At 39.7% G+C, this 16129-nt stretch overlaps 1 protein-coding gene across 22 annotated transcripts in view; it reads left to right on the forward strand.

The window, feature by feature from the left end:
• LOC110185344 (aminopeptidase Q) overlaps positions 1–16129 on the forward strand; it is a 280831-nt gene that overhangs the window by 125107 nt on the left and 139595 nt on the right. For 5 of the 22 annotated variants that reach the window (XM_086827427.1, XM_086827428.1, XM_086827426.1 and 2 more), the window contains one exon: positions 5545–5631. The exons of 14 other annotated variants lie outside the window; for them this stretch is intronic. In XM_086827427.1, coding sequence (XP_086683553.1) covers positions 5627–5631 — 5 coding nt within the window. In that variant the 5' untranslated portion in view covers positions 5545–5626. Of the gene's footprint in view, positions 1–4622; positions 4869–5544; positions 5632–16129 lie in introns of those variants that run through there. 3 more of the 22 variants (XM_086827420.1, XM_086827439.1, XM_086827434.1) reach the window with 1 other exon arrangement.

The following is a 16129-nucleotide window of genomic DNA, read 5'->3' on the forward strand; positions in this document are numbered from 1 at the left end:
AGTACTAGTCAGATTTTTATCTAGAAAGTCGTGAAATGGCTATTTCTCAAGTTTGATGAAAAATTGTTGAAAACTGAAAAAGTTCAGTTTTTTTTGGAAAAATATTCCGATTGTTCCTATGGCAGCTATATATAGTCGTCCGATCCGGCCCGTTTCGACATAAATACGATGATATAGATGACTAACTACAAAGTTTCATTCAGATAGCTTAAAACTGAGAGACTAGTTTGAGTAGAAACGGACAGACGGACAGGCGGACATGGCTAGGATCGACTTGGCTGTTGATCCTGATCAGGAATATATATACTTATATGGTCGGAGGTGCCTCTTTCATTGCGTTGCAAACTTCTGACTGAAATTGTAATACCCTGCTAGGATATAACAATATAAAGGTATTCAAGCACTAACAAATTTAAACAAGATAAAGCAAAGCAAACAAACACATTGGTATGCACATGTATACAATAAAAGTGAAAAACATCAGATGTTTTTGCTGCACACAGGGAGCCACCCACTCGCATTTTATGCCTGCTGCCAGGCACTTCCAGCCATGGCTAATGATTCATTTCCTTCAACGTATAGCCGGGAGGAATTGATTCGAAACTTTAGCTAGACACTGCATTACCCCGGACAGAACATGCGGCAATGTTTTGGCCCGTTATATGGGATAATACAGTGCCCATTGGCCAGCCGGCGTCCTTGTGGAGGGTTCAGCTGTAGGGTTTTCCCAGCCCTGAGGAACTACATTCCCACTACTGATTCTTATCAGCTAGTCGCTGCTACTCTTTGGGGTTACATTTTTCTTCGAGCGATCAGCTGGCTCCCTTAGTTTACGTGGCTTATATAGCAGCCAAACTGAAACGCCAGCTCTTCGCTAGGCGATGCTGCTTAGGAAGCGGTGACCTCCGCTGACCTCTCTCCTACTTATTGATGGTACTCTTCAGAACCCTTTCAGGGGTGCTTCGCTAGCCTCGCGGAAAATCTTTAGCCGCCGAGTGGGCTGGTGGTGTTGCCGCTGAAACCGCGTAGTCCGCTGGGATCTTCGGTGCCGCTAGAAAGGGGGTGCTTTTCTTACCTGGGTCTTTTGCCGTTTACAAATATAGAGAGATCTTCAGGTAGAGAACACACTCTTTTATTAACACGTGGTTACTCCGGAAAAACCGCACTCGAGCTAAACGTGTGTGATCGCCCCCAATGATCTTGCTTCGAAAAGAGCGTGATCAGAAGTCGGATTCAGACCGGTGAAGTTGGCCGACTTACGATAGCCGAGCTTTTCATGACGACCCAGATGCACCTGATCTGCTGCAGCTGCATTCGGAAGTCATTAATTCGCACTCATAAAATACATGCACTTAGGGAGCATACTTTTAGGTCAAAAATATATACAAATATACAATAAACAATTTAGTGACCGCATCAACCAAAACAATTACATGTTCCTTCAACTCATTCTTACCACTCAACATTCCCGTTATATCGATATATGCGGTGTGAAATGAAATGGCTACCTTCGGAATCAGAATTATATGGGATTTAACTTTTCGCACAGTGCACTATGTGGAATTTGACCCGTTTTCGTGGCCAAAACTCATTTTTCGCAAGTATTCAAATTTCCGTATTTTCAATGTTACCATGTTAAGAAATGATCAAACTAGTTATGTTACATACCTAAAAGTTAACTTAACAGTTCAATGTTAAAATAACAGCTGTTAAAGTCAGCTGTTGCAAGCGAACACCACGGGCTGTCTTAAAGGTTGACTGTGAGGTGCAGTTTCAAATTGGCATATCTCTGACAAAAAATCATTAAATAACCAAATTCAAAGTGAATATTAATTCTTCAGGTTATTACTATATGTTGATACTAAAATGTTGCGTGTTGCGTTCGTATTTTTCTAAAAAAGCAAGTGGTGTCCCCTTATCACTTTTGGAAAGAAAGTTGAACTTTCCAAAGGGTTTTGAAAAAAGGTTCAAATTGAATCAGTGAGTGTTTATATACATGTTGTAGGTTTGTCAATTCTGAAGTCAATATATATAAGCTCATTGTACGTTTTTTGCGTAATTTGAATTGTTTGGAAGCAGCATCTTGGTCATAATTGGAGAACTCCTGGTAATGTGGCGTAGGCAAGGGATGTTCAATTCCTCCGAAAATATATTGTGGAACAGTCAAACTCCGCAGAATATAAGGTTTTGTTAAGCGTTAAAACTAATATCGACGTAAAGGAAGACGACAACACTTATTTGTTTTATAATAATAATGAAATTGATGACAATGATGAAGTTGAAATGAAGACATAGGAAAATAAAACCACAAAAAATGTTATTCTTAAATAACTTATATACTTATTAGTCGATCTGAACCAAATTTGTAGGACACATTTAAAATAAGAAATTCATCCTGTGTTCCAAAATTGGGGTCTCTAACTTGAATATTGCTTTAAATATTAGATTTTTTTCGATTTCTGTGGGCGGAGGGGGGCGTTGGCACGCCCAGTTTTCTAAAATACCTTCCTATAGTCATAACCATCATTATACAAGAAACCTGCAGTAAAAAATTTTATTAATTTCAAAAAATTTTATTTTGGTCACGAAAACGGGTCAAATTTCACATAGTGCAGTGGCTTAGCTTATTTTCATGTTATAAAATTTTCGACATATTTTCCAACCAAAAGAATGCATACCCCTGATCCAACCATTTCTTTCTTCCTAAATACATCCTACACTAATGAACGTGATTGATCACTGACCATTTGATTGCTCTTGGGATTACTGGAAACCATTAAATTTAACAATTTTGTTGGGTTTTCCTGTGTAAGATTCCCCGTCTCAATTCATAAATTTAATCCAGTTCCCTTGGCAATTTATTAATTTTTAGCTTGGATGTTATATCTGCTACCTCAGATTCGCATTGTTGATCTGAAACTAGCCTACTATTAATTTCATCAATCAATTTTATTCTTTCAAATCCTTTTTTTCCCACTGTTACATTTTTCAGCAGGGGGTTTAGGGATAGAAAATGGACATGTGCATTCACTCGCCTTTCATAAGTAGATAGCAAAAGTAAACGATTGTAAAAAACTACACGTTCAATGCACCCTTTTGGATGGATCTGATTTTGTACGACTAGCTCTAACTGAACCGCAGTCAGTTTATAAGTACACTTGGCCCTCGCTTAACACGGGAGTTACGTTCCTAGATATCCTAGTTATTAGAAACAGCTATTCAGAACAAAATAAGGGGTTACGTTCTCAAAATTTAAAATGGGCAGTAAAAAAATAAAAAATGTATTGTTAAAATTTGTTAAGGTTTTATATATTTGTTAAAAAATGATCCAACTTAAAAATGTTAAAAAAGTAAAGAGATCATATGTTTCAAATATTCAAATTTGAAATGCATTTGGTGGCATTTATAGTTTAAGCCAGTTTATTTCAGCATGTTTTCCTTTTTGGTGGTTCCTTATTGAAAAAACAGTCATTTTCGATTGCTCGGAAGCTTTTAAAGCTTCTTTATAGCACTTCTTAATGGAAATTCTAACGGGCCCTTCCATTTACTCCAAAATTGGTGCACGTGATCTACTGGTAAATTTTGTAGATATTTATGACCCAATGCTTTTTGCCCATTGTCTAAGCGGCTTAGAATTTGTATTTTTGTTTTCTACAGAAATGAAATTTTGATTTAAAGGAGCTTTGTTCGTTCTTTCTGACATCTTAGAAGCTGAAAATTATACATAATTATGTATTCACATTTTGATTCAACATGCGGTTTTTATAGATTTTATGTACTAAGATTGCTCCGTAGATAATTGAGTTGGCATCTTTGTGCAATTCTGTTATATGTTGTGGGTCAATTTTACACAAATTCATAATTATTTGCACATCCAACCCATTCGTTTAGGCTAGAACAGAACATTAAGTTTTATTTGGGTATGTCGTAGGAATAAGTCTGGTGTAAATACGAAGAGCTGGAATAAGTTGTTTAAAAAAAACTGCGAAAATAGATCGGCTATTGCCTGATCATTATTTGCGGTAGTATTTTCAAATGAAAGCAAAGAAGGATTTGTTTTAGGCTTACGTTTAGTGTTAACGAAACTCAATTCCAATTATTGATAAAATAACATACGGAATTTTTGCTGAAAACAATATTAAAATTGAACATAATGTAATTTAAGGTTATAACAATTTATGTGTAAATACTTTAGGTGCATCTATTCTATTTTTTTTTTGTCTGTATAAAAATTTTCTTGGAGAACCCGAAAGCGAGTCTGCACATCTGAAGCTCTCAACACGCAGTTAACGATACGTTACAAACTGATAGACAAACAACAAAACAAATCGATCCTATAGATAAGTTAGAATTTTTTTTTTTTTTTTTATCAAGTCACGGAAACCTAAAAACAGTATAATTGTAAAAATCGAAGGGGGAGACAACTTTTTGTGACGGACAGATGGACAGACCGAAATTAAAAGATTTCCTTGTTTATTATTACGGGCCCCTAATAAATGGGTTGGGTAGTACTTACCTTTCCAATCTAAATCACTCACAGTATCTTTTCTCTGAAAAAATGAAGAAATTTTGGGCACTTTTTTATAACTTCTCCCTTTTCTGTTTATTTTTTCTGTTCTCAGCGCCGCTGGGATAATATTTTTTCCTTTTACTCATTTCGTTTACAAATCGCTACCAACACTGCTAAACCAGAACAATATTGTTTGTACGGAATTACAATGTTATGCACATTTTTATAAAGCGCATAAATAAACAGTGAACTGCTCTCCGTGGTAACATACAATGCAAAGAACAACAACGTATATGTACATCGCGATATCGATTAAGGATTCCCGGGGAATCCCCGCTGACGCTGAGTTGAAGATGAAGTAAGTAAAACGGGGAAGTCCCGCAGCCCGCCATAACGATGTAGAGTGTTGCCAACTTTTGAACGCACGCTTAAGGCGGGAAGAAAAGGAATTGTTTAATTGAATTTTGTCATTTGTAAAATAAAATAAATTAGAAAGATTTTATTATTTTTCCGGCCCCGTGGCCCCCGTTTAATTGATACGGCAAATACGGCGGGAGCTACTTCCCTGGCCTTCCGCATAACTCAATCGACGTGATTAAGAAAGTTTTAGGGAAATTGGTCAACAAAAAATTTCTTATTTCCAAGTAAACACACGTGTTTTTTCTTGCGCTCTCGAAAGAGATAACTTCCCGTTCACTTCGCGTGTGTATGAAGATATTCTTATTTGTGTATTTAATTTAGTTTATTTCTCAATTTTAATTTTACTGCTAGTTGAGGTTTTTGCATTCTTTTGCCTTTCTCTCTGTGTCTTTCCTGTTTTACCGTTGTCTGAGCCGTCGCTAAACGCGCAGCGAAACATTCCAAAAAGCTTTCTTACTTCCACGCTCTTTTTCTTACTGGGACGCTGCACTTCTTTTCATTATATCGATCTTTATATGACTCTCTTACTCTCTCAATCCTCTCATCTAAATAATACATTGGTAAGTCATAATGTCCGCTGTTTCGGCAAAACCTGTAAACGGCTATTTCTGCAGGGAACCTTACCATCTGCTGGCTGCTGGCTGTGCGACAACATCTTGCACGCCAAGTGCGTTGGAGTTGCAGCTCGAACGGTGAATGATGTAAGTATAAACATCGGCTTGCGATTCTGCTGGGAGGCTTATCGCGATATTAAAAGAGAGATGACGTCTTTTATGCGGCAAACCAAGGGTGGTTTTATCGAGTTTTCGTAAAGTTTTTATATACTTTTTCTTACACTATTAAATTAGTCTCCCAGGCGCAAAAAAAAAACTCAATTAGAGAGCAACATGCAGGCGCCCAAATGTGACGCGGGACAGCCCATGCCTCCGGTGATATCAGTTGTGTCCCATGTAGGCTCTTAAATTTTTACCCCTCAGAGTCCCGTAAATCCCCCAGCCCAGGATGTCAGGTCCGGACTACCGGCCGATAACGGCACGGCTGATAATTTAGTCTATCTTGCCAATAGCCCTTATTGCAGTCCTACCTACGAGACATATATTTATTTCGCGACCCTTTTAAACATCAGAAGATGTTATCGCCATCATCCAAGTGAAAACCAAAAACCGAAAAAAATTAAGGTTCAAAAATTCTCTAATGCCAGGGTCATTTCATCTTTAAAAAAAAATGTCCTAAACGAACACTTTGACTTAATTTGCTCTACCAAATTCTGGTCAGAGTATGTTGTTGTCAAGAAGTTCAAAGATAAGAAAAAGAAAGGGCGGACCTTTCGGACTGCGCCCTCTACGTCTAATTCCGTTCCAAAAAAACTAACCTACTCCCTAGGTATTTCCTATCAGAATGCAAGAGGCTTAAGTACTAAGAAACCTAAAGAAACCTGGTTGAAGCCAGAGATTCTGAGCTCCGAAGTTTTTCCATCTGTGTTCACACTCCTCAATCACGTTAGAAATTTTAACATTCGAGGAATGCAACGATGTTGCTTAGATTGTTTTTAATCAAATTTTTAGTTTGGTCGAAGTTTCCTAGCTACTGAAAAATACAGTGCCCTAAACCTATCGAACGCTGGCTCCATTTCAATGGATATTAAAGTATCTTGATTCCTTTGCGAGAGTTTATTGCAAATATAATTTTCTAAAATAAGTAGTGGCTACATTATTTATAGTGATTATTGTTTTTATTTTCCATTGACAAGGGAAATTTATGTCTTTTGAAAAGTTTAAACATTGTGCGAAAAAAGCATTAGCATTGATCAAGTCCATTCTTGAAATCTACCATTTTGTAAAAATAAACTATCATTTTCCTTTCTTACTAAGAGCCTAAGTAAATATTTTACTTTATTATGGAAAATCATCGCATCAACTCTTGCAGTGAATTATGTCATTAGCTTGCATTTAGAGCTGTTTAAGTTTAATATGTTTTTGCGGCACCATGTTTGCAAATTATTAAGATCTGTTTGTAAATCCGACTGGCAAGCGACGTCCTTGTATTGCACGCAAAGCTTGACGTCATCAGCGTATAATATAGGATGAGAGCTCCAAAGGGTTAGTGGTTTTTTCTCTTCGCTTTATAAATCTATGTCAAACGCTTTACTGAAAACTATATAGATTACATCGGTCAGAAAGTTATAATAGACGCCCTTCATAATATAGAAAAGAAATTCAATAGGAGCTCTTAGCTTTATAATTCTTTGTATTGTAATTACGTTGTCGAAAAGTTTTGGGATAGCCGAAAACTTAGATATTCCTCTATAATTTTTGGCATCCAATTTGCTTCTTTTTTGTGGATAGGAATAAGTAATGATTCCTTCCAAAAAATGGAAAGTGGGAGTTTTCTAGGGATAATTAAACTGACTTGGCACGATGAAGGTCTAAGAGAAGAGAAATGAATATGAATAAAAATGATAAATTTTTAAGTTTTCAACATCTATATATATAAAAATGCTCTGTTCGTGTCTACTTCCTTCATAGACTTAAAAAGTTCTGAACCGCTTAAGCCCAAATTTTTACACAACATGCGTTGAGGTTCCAGCTCGGTTATTGTCTACTTTTGATGTTGATAGCTTATCTGCATTTGCGAATATATCAGGTTTTTTTTTCCCGTTTCCCCGTGCCCCTACTGCTGCGCCCTCTACAGGCAGCCAGCTGAATCAAAGCATTTCCTGTCAAACATTCAAAACATATTGAAGGAAGAAATTGGAGATAAAAATTTAATTTTTTTGTTCAGGTTCAGTAAGAAACGAAGTCATGCCACCCAAGAAGTCGAGTTTGGGTCGTCGTACTCGCAATACAGAAGCAAAAAGACGTAAGATTACGAATATGACTGACGAAGAACGGGCCTCCATCCGAGAGACTAAGCGGCTGAAAGCAATGCAGATGCACAACGAGGAATCAGCAGAAAGACGAGCAGATAGGCTTGAGAGAAAACAATTGAGAGTTAGGCAGTCGCGTTCTGAAGCAATCGATTTGATTCACTCTCAAAATAATGAACGCGACAGGTCAAGGGTAGCTGAAGCGCGTTTACAGCTTGCAGCAGATCAAAACCTGCAATACAATCGTCTTGCATTCAGATATAATCCAACTGTTGATTACAGTTCAAATCGCAATGTCGTTATTGGCCGGATGCATCAGGTCTGCATATACTGTCAGGCTCTCAAATTCAAAAACGAACCAAAAGCATTGTGTTGCGCTTCCGGGAAAATGGAATTGCCTCAACTTGAAGCACCAACAGAGCCTCTGCACTCTCTATTCGCTGGATCTACTGCTGAATCGAAGCATTTCCTGTCGAACATTAGGAAATACAACCCTTGCTTTCAAATGACGTCATTTGGTGCGGAAATTATAACTGCGCAATTCATGCCAACTTTTAAAATCAAAGGACAAATCTATCATAAAGCCGGTTCCCTGCTTCCGTTCCCAGAAAGCGAACACAAATTTCTTCAAATGTACTGCATTGGTGATGATGGAGATGAAGTAGATGCACGTTATGGAATCAATAAATCGCTGAAGAGGCCCATTATTTCGCAGCTACAGAAGCTTTTTCACCAAAGGAACAATTTGGTGCGTTTACTCAAAACAGCAATCGATATGATGCCTTCGGATACCCATAAAATTGTCATTCATGCAGACAAAACGCCTGCTGGAGAACATATCAGGAGATATAATGCTCCAACTATAGACGAAGTGGCAATTGTCATAGTCGGGGATCAGTTTCAACCTCGACATATTGTTCTCCATCGACGAAACGATCGATTGGTAAACGTCGTAGAAACTCACCGTTGTTAGGATGCTTTGCAGTATCCACTAATCTTCTGGGATGGTGCCGATGGATACCATTTCAATGTGAAGATGGTAGATCCAGTCAATGGTGTAGAAACGAATAAAAAGTGCAGTGCGATGAACTTTTACTCATACAGGTTAATGGTTCGGAGGACCGATTGCAATCATAAATTGAAATGTCGTCAGTTGTTTCATCAGTACATTGTCGATATGTATGCAAAAATTTAAACAGAACGTTTGCTGTTCCTCCGATTGAATCAGACGAAATTTCGGTCAGAGGAATATATCCATTTACGGGATGCTGTGATGAATGACCGTAATACAACCAACGTTGGAAAGCTCACGATTTGGCCATCCTCATACATAGGTAGTCCACGCCACATGCATGAATATGCTCAAGATGCCATAGCATATGTTCGTTGCTACGACCGTCCAGATTTATTTATCACCTTCACATGCAATCCAGCTCGGGACGAGATAGTACAGCTGTTATTTCCTGGACAATCGTATAGGGATAGGCATGACATCACAGCCCGTGTTTTCAGACAGAAGCTCAAGTCACTGATGGATTTCATTGTGAAACATGGAGTTTTTGGATCTGTGCGGTGCTGGATGTATTCAGTAGAATGGCAGAAGAGAGGATTGCCGCATGCGCAAAGTATATTTAATGGGGGAATTAGAACTTAAAGTAAATAATGCTTTAATTTTTACACAACATGCGTTGAGGTTCCAGCTCGGTTATTGTCTAATTTTGATGTTGATAGCTTATCTGCATTTGCGAATATATCAGTTTTTTTTTTCGTGTTTCCCCGTGCCCCTACTGCTGCGCCCTCTACAGGCAGCCAGCTGAATCAAAGCATTTCCTGTCAAACATTCAAAACATATTGAAAGAAGAAATTGGAGATAAAAATTTAATTTTTTTGTTCAGGTTCAGTAAGAAACGAAGTCATGCCACCCAAGAAGTCGAGTTTGGGTCGTCGTACTCGCAATACAGAAGCAAAAAGACGTAAGATTACGAATATGACTGACGAAGAACGGGCCTCCATCCGAGAGACTAAGCGGCTGAAAGCAATGCAGATGCACAACGAGGAATCAGCAGAAAGACGAGCAGATAGGCTTGAGAGAAAACAATTGAGAGTTAGGCAGTCGCGTTCTGAAGCAATCGATTTGATTCACTCTCAAAATAATGAACGCGACAGGCCAAGGGTAGCTGAAGCGCGTTTACAGCTTGCAGCAGATCAAAACCTGCAATACAATCGTCTTGCATTCAGATATAATCCAACTGTTGATTACAGCTCGAATCGCAATGTCGTTATTGGCCGGATGCATCAGGTCTGCATATACTGTCAGGCTCTCAAATTCAAAAACGAACCAAAAGCATTGTGTTGCGCTTCCGGGAAAGTGGAATTGCCTCAACTTGAAGCACCAGCAGAGCCTCTGCACTCTCTATTCGCTGGATCTACTGCTGAATCGAAGCATTTCCTGTCGAACATTAGGAAATACAACTCTTGCTTTCAAATGACGTCATTTGGTGCGGAAATTATAACTGCGCAATTCATGCCAACTTTTAAAATCAAAGGACAAATCTATCATAAAGCCGGTTCCCTGCTTCCGTTCCCAGAAAGCGAACACAAATTTCTTCAAATGTACTGCATTGGTGATGATGGAGATGAAGTAGATGCACGTTATGGAATCAATAAATCGCTGAAGAGGCCCATTATTTCGCAGCTACAGAAGCTTTTTCACCAAAGGAACAATTTGGTGCGTTTACTCAAAACAGCAATCGATATGATGCCTTCGGATACCCATAAAATTGTCATTCATGCAGACAAAACGCCTGCTGGAGAACATATCAGGAGATATAATGCTCCAACTATAGACGAAGTGGCAATTGTCATAGTCGGGGATCAGTTTCAACCTCGGCATATTGTTCTCCATCGACGAAACGATCGATTGGTAAACGTCGCAGAAACTCACCGTTGTTACGATGCTTTGCAGTATCCACTAATCTTCTGGGATGGTGCCGATGGATACCATTTCAATGTGAAGATGGTAGATCCAGTCAATGGTGTAGAAACGAATACAAAGTGCAGTGCGATGAACTTTTACTCATACAGGTTAATGGTTCGGAGGACCGATTGCAATCATAAATTGAAATGTCGTCAGTTGTTTCATCAGTACATTGTCGATATGTATGCAAAAATTTAAACCGATTGAATCAGACGAAATTTCGGTCAGAGGAATATATCCATTTGCGGGATGCTGTGATGAATGACCGTAATACAACCAACGTTGGAAAGCTCACGATTTTGCCATCCTCATACATAGGTAGTCCACGCCACATGCATGAATATGCTCAAGATGCCATAGCATATGTTCGTTGCTACGACCGTCCAGATTTATTTATCACCTTCACATGCAATCCAGCTCGGGACGAGATAGTACAGCTGTTATTTCCTGGACAATCGTATAGGGATAGGCATGACATCACAGCCCGTGTTTTCAGACAGAAGCTCAAGTCACTGATGGATTTCATTGTGAAACATGGAGTTTTTGGATCTGTGCGGTGCTGGATGTATTCAGTAGAATGGCAGAAGAGAGGATTGCCGCATGCGCAAAGTATATTTAATGGGGGAATTAGAACTTAAAGTAAATAATGCCCAAATTTTTACACAACATGCGTTGAGGTTCCAGCTCGGTTATTGTCTAATTTTGATGTTGATAGCTTATCTGCATTTGCGAATATATCAGTTTTTTTTTCGTGTTTCCCCGTGCCCCTACTGCTGCGCCCTCTACAGGCAGCCAGCTGAATCAAAGCATTTCCTGTCAAACATTCAAAACATATTGAAAGAAGAAATTGGAGATAAAAATTTAATTTTTTTGTTCAGGTTCAGTAAGAAACGAAGTCATGCCACCCAAGAAGTCGAGTTTGGGTCGTCGTACTCGCAATACAGAAGCAAAAAGACGTAAGATTACGAATATGACTGACGAAGAACGGGCCTCCATCCGAGAGACTAAGCGGCTGAAAGCAATGCAGATGCACAACGAGGAATCAGCAGAAAGACGAGCAGATAGGCTTGAGAGAAAACAATTGAGAGTTAGGCAGTCGCGTTCTGAAGCAATCGATTTGATTCACTCTCAAAATAATGAACGCGACAGGCCAAGGGTAGCTGAAGCGCGTTTACAGCTTGCAGCAGATCAAAACCTGCAATACAATCGTCTTGCATTCAGATATAATCCAACTGTTGATTACAGCTCGAATCGCAATGTCGTTATTGGCTGGATGCATCAGGTCTGCATATACTGTCAGGCTCTCAAATTCAAAAACGAACCAAAAGCATTGTGTTGCGCTTCCGGGAAAGTGGAATTGCCTCAACTTGAAGCACCAACAGAGCCTCTGCACTCTCTATTCGCTGGATCTACTGCTGAATCGAAGCATTTCCTGTCGAACATTAGGAAATACAACTCTTGCTTTCAAATGACGTCATTTGGTGCGGAAATTATAACTGCGCAATTCATGCCAACTTTTAAAATCAAAGGACAAATCTATCATAAAGCCGGTTCCCTGCTTCCGTTCCCAGAAAGCGAACACAAATTTCTTCAAATGTACTGCATTGGTGATGATGGAGATGAAGTAGATGCACGTTATGGAATCAATAAATCGCTGAAGAGGCCCATTATTTCGCAGCTACAGAAGCTTTTTCACCAAAGGAACAATTTGGTGCGTTTACTCAAAACAGCAATCGATATGATGCCTTCGGATACCCATAAAATTGTCATTCATGCAGACAAAACGCCTGCTGGAGAACATATCAGGAGATATAATGCTCCAACTATAGACGAAGTGGCAATTGTCATAGTCGGGGATCAGTTTCAACCTCGGCATATTGTTCTCCATCGACGAAACGATCGATTGGTAAACGTCGCAGAAACTCACCGTTGTTACGATGCTTTGCAGTATCCACTAATCTTCTGGGATGGTGCCGATGGATACCATTTCAATGTGAAGATGGTAGATCCAGTCAATGGTGTAGAAACGAATAAAAAGTGCAGTGCGATGAACTTTTACTCATACAGGTTAATGGTTCGGAGGACCGATTGCAATCATAAATTGAAATGTCGTCAGTTGTTTCATCAGTACATTGTCGATATGTATGCAAAAATTTAAACCGATTGAATCAGACGAAATTTCGGTCAGAGGAATATATCCATTTGCGGGATGCTGTGATGAATGACCGTAATACAACCAACGTTGGAAAGCTCACGATTTTGCCATCCTCATACATAGGTAGTCCACGCCACATGCATGAATATGCTCAAGATGCCATAGCATATGTTCGTTGCTACGACCGTCCAGATTTATTTATCACCTTCACATGCAATCCAGCTCGGGACGAGATAGTACAGCTGTTATTTCCTGGACAATCGTATAGGGATAGGCATGACATCACAGCCCGTGTTTTCAGACAGAAGCTCAAGTCACTGATGGATTTCATTGTGAAACATGGAGTTTTTGGATCTGTGCGGTGCTGGATGTATTCAGTAGAATGGCAGAAGAGAGGATTGCCGCATGCGCAAAGTATATTTAATGGGGGAATTAGAACTTAAAGTAAATAATGCCCAAATTTTTACACAACATGCGTTGAGGTTCCAGCTCGGTTATTGTCTAATTTTGATGTTGATAGCTTATCTGCATTTGCGAATATATCAGTTTTTTTTTTTCGTGTTTCCCCGTGCCCCTACTGCTGCGCCCTCTACAGGCAGCCAGCTGAATCGAAGCATTTCCTGTCAAACATTCAAAACATATTGAAAAAAGAAATTGGAGATAAAAATTTAATTTTTTTGTTCAGGTTCAGTAAGAAACGAAGTCATGCCACCCAAGAAGTCGAGTTTGGGTCGTCGTACTCGCAATACAGAAGCAAAAAGACGTAAGATTACGAATATGACTGACGAAGAACGGGCCTCCATCCGAGAGACTAAGCGGCTGAAAGCAATGCAGATGCACAACGAGGAATCAGCAGAAAGACGAGCAGATAGGCTTGAGAGAAAACAATTGAGAGTTAGGCAGTCGCGTTCTGAAGCAATCGATTTGATTCACTCTCAAAATAATGAACGCGACAGGGCAAGGGTAGCTGAAGCGCGTTTACAGCTTGCAGCAGATCAAAACCTGCAATACAATCGTCTTGCATTCAGATATAATCCAACTGTTGATTACAGCTCGAATCGCAATGTCGTTATTGGCTGGATGCATCAGGTCTGCATATATCATGCTCTCAAATTCAAAAACGAACCAAAAGCATTGTGTTGCGCTTCCGGGAAAGTGGAATTGCCTCAACTTGAAGCACCAGCAGAGCCTCTGCACTCTCTATTCGCTGGATCTACTGCTGAATCGAAGCATTTCCTGTCGAACATTAGGAAATACAACTCTTGCTTTCAAATGACGTCATTTGGTGCGGAAATTATAACTGCGCAATTCATGCCAACTTTTAAAATCAAAGGACAAATCTATCATAAAGCCGGTTCCCTGCTTCCGTTCCCAGAAAGCGAACACAAATTTCTTCAAATGTACTGCATTGGTGATGATGGAGATGAAGTAGATGCACGTTATGGAATCAATAAATCGCTGAAGAGGCCCATTATTTCGTAGCCACAGAAGCTTTTTCACCAAAGGAACAATTTGGTGCGTTTACTCAAAGCAGCTATCGATATGATGCCTTCGGATACCCATAAAATTGTCATTCATGCAGACAAAACGCCTGCTGGAGAACATATCAGGAGATATAATGCTCCAACTATAGACGAAGTGGCAATTGTCATAGTCGGGGATCAGTTTCAACCTCGGCATATTGTTCTCCATCGACGAAACGATCGATTGGTAAACGTCGCAGAAACTCACCGTTGTTACGATGCTTTGCAGTATCCACTAATCTTCTGGGATGGTGCCGATGGATACCATTTCAATGTAAAGATGGTAGACCCAGTCAATGGTGTAGAAACGAATAAAAAGTGCAGTGCGATGAACTTTTACTCATACAGGTTAATGGTTCGGAGGACCGATTGCAATCATAAATTGAAATGTCTTCAGTTGTTTCATCAGTACATTGTCGATATGTATGCAAAAATTTAAAAGAAGTTGTGTTCCCCGATTGAATCAGACGAAATTTCGGTCAGAGGAATATATCCATTTGCGGGATGCTGTGATGAATGACCGTAATACAACCAACGTTGGAAAGCTCACGATTTTGCCATCCTCATACATAGGTAGTCCACGCCACATGCATGAATATGCTCAAGATGCCATAGCATATGTTCGTTGCTACGACCGTCCAGATTTATTTATCACCTTCACATGCAATCCAGCTCGGGACGAGATAGTACAGCTGTTATTTCCTGGACAATCGTATAGGGATAGGCATGACATCACAGCCCGTGTTTTCAGACAGAAGCTCAAGTCACTGATGGATTTCATTGTGAAACATGGAGTTTTTGGATCTGTGCGGTGCTGGATGTATTCAGTAGAATGGCAGAAGAGAGGATTGCCGCATGCGCAAAGTATATTTAATGGGGGAATTAGAACTTAAAGTAAATAATGCCCAAATTTTTACACAACATGCGTTGAGGTTCCAGCTCGGTTATTGTCTAATTTTGATGTTGATAGCTTATCTGCATTTGCGAATATATCAGTTTTTTTTTTCGTGTTTCCCCGTGCCCCTACTGCTGCGCCCTCTACAGGCAGCCAGCTGAATCGAAGCATTTCCTGTCAAACATTCAAAACATATTGAAAAAAGAAATTGGAGATAAAAATTTAATTTTTTTGTTCAGGTTCAGTAAGAAACGAAGTCATGCCACCCAAGAAGTCGAGTTTGGGTCGTCGTACTCGCAATACAGAAGCAAAAAGACGTAAGATTACGAATATGACTGACGAAGAACGGGCCTCCATCCGAGAGACTAAGCGGCTGAAAGCAATGCAGATGCACAACGAGGAATCAGCAGAAAGACGAGCAGATAGGCTTGAGAGAAAACAATTGAGAGTTAGGCAGTCGCGTTCTGAAGCAATCGATTTGATTCACTCTCAAAATAATGAACGCGACAGGGCAAGGGTAGCTGAAGCGCGTTTACAGCTTGCAGCAGATCAAAACCTGCAATACAATCGTCTTGCATTCAGATATAATCCAACTGTTGATTACAGCTCGAATCGCAATGTCGTTATTGGCCGGATGCATCATCATGCTCTCAAATTCAAAAACGAACCAAAAGCATTGTGTTGCGCTTCCGGGGAAGTGGAATTGACTCAACTTGAAGCACCAACAGAGCCTCTGCACTCTCTATTCGCTGGATCTACTGCTGAATCGAAGCATTTCCTGTC

The sequence above is a fragment of the Drosophila serrata genome, unplaced genomic scaffold (assembly GCF_035046125.1).
Source record: "Drosophila serrata isolate PLE 108 unplaced genomic scaffold, ASM3504612v1 contig_171, whole genome shotgun sequence".
NCBI lineage: Eukaryota > Metazoa > Arthropoda > Insecta > Diptera > Drosophilidae > Drosophila > Drosophila serrata.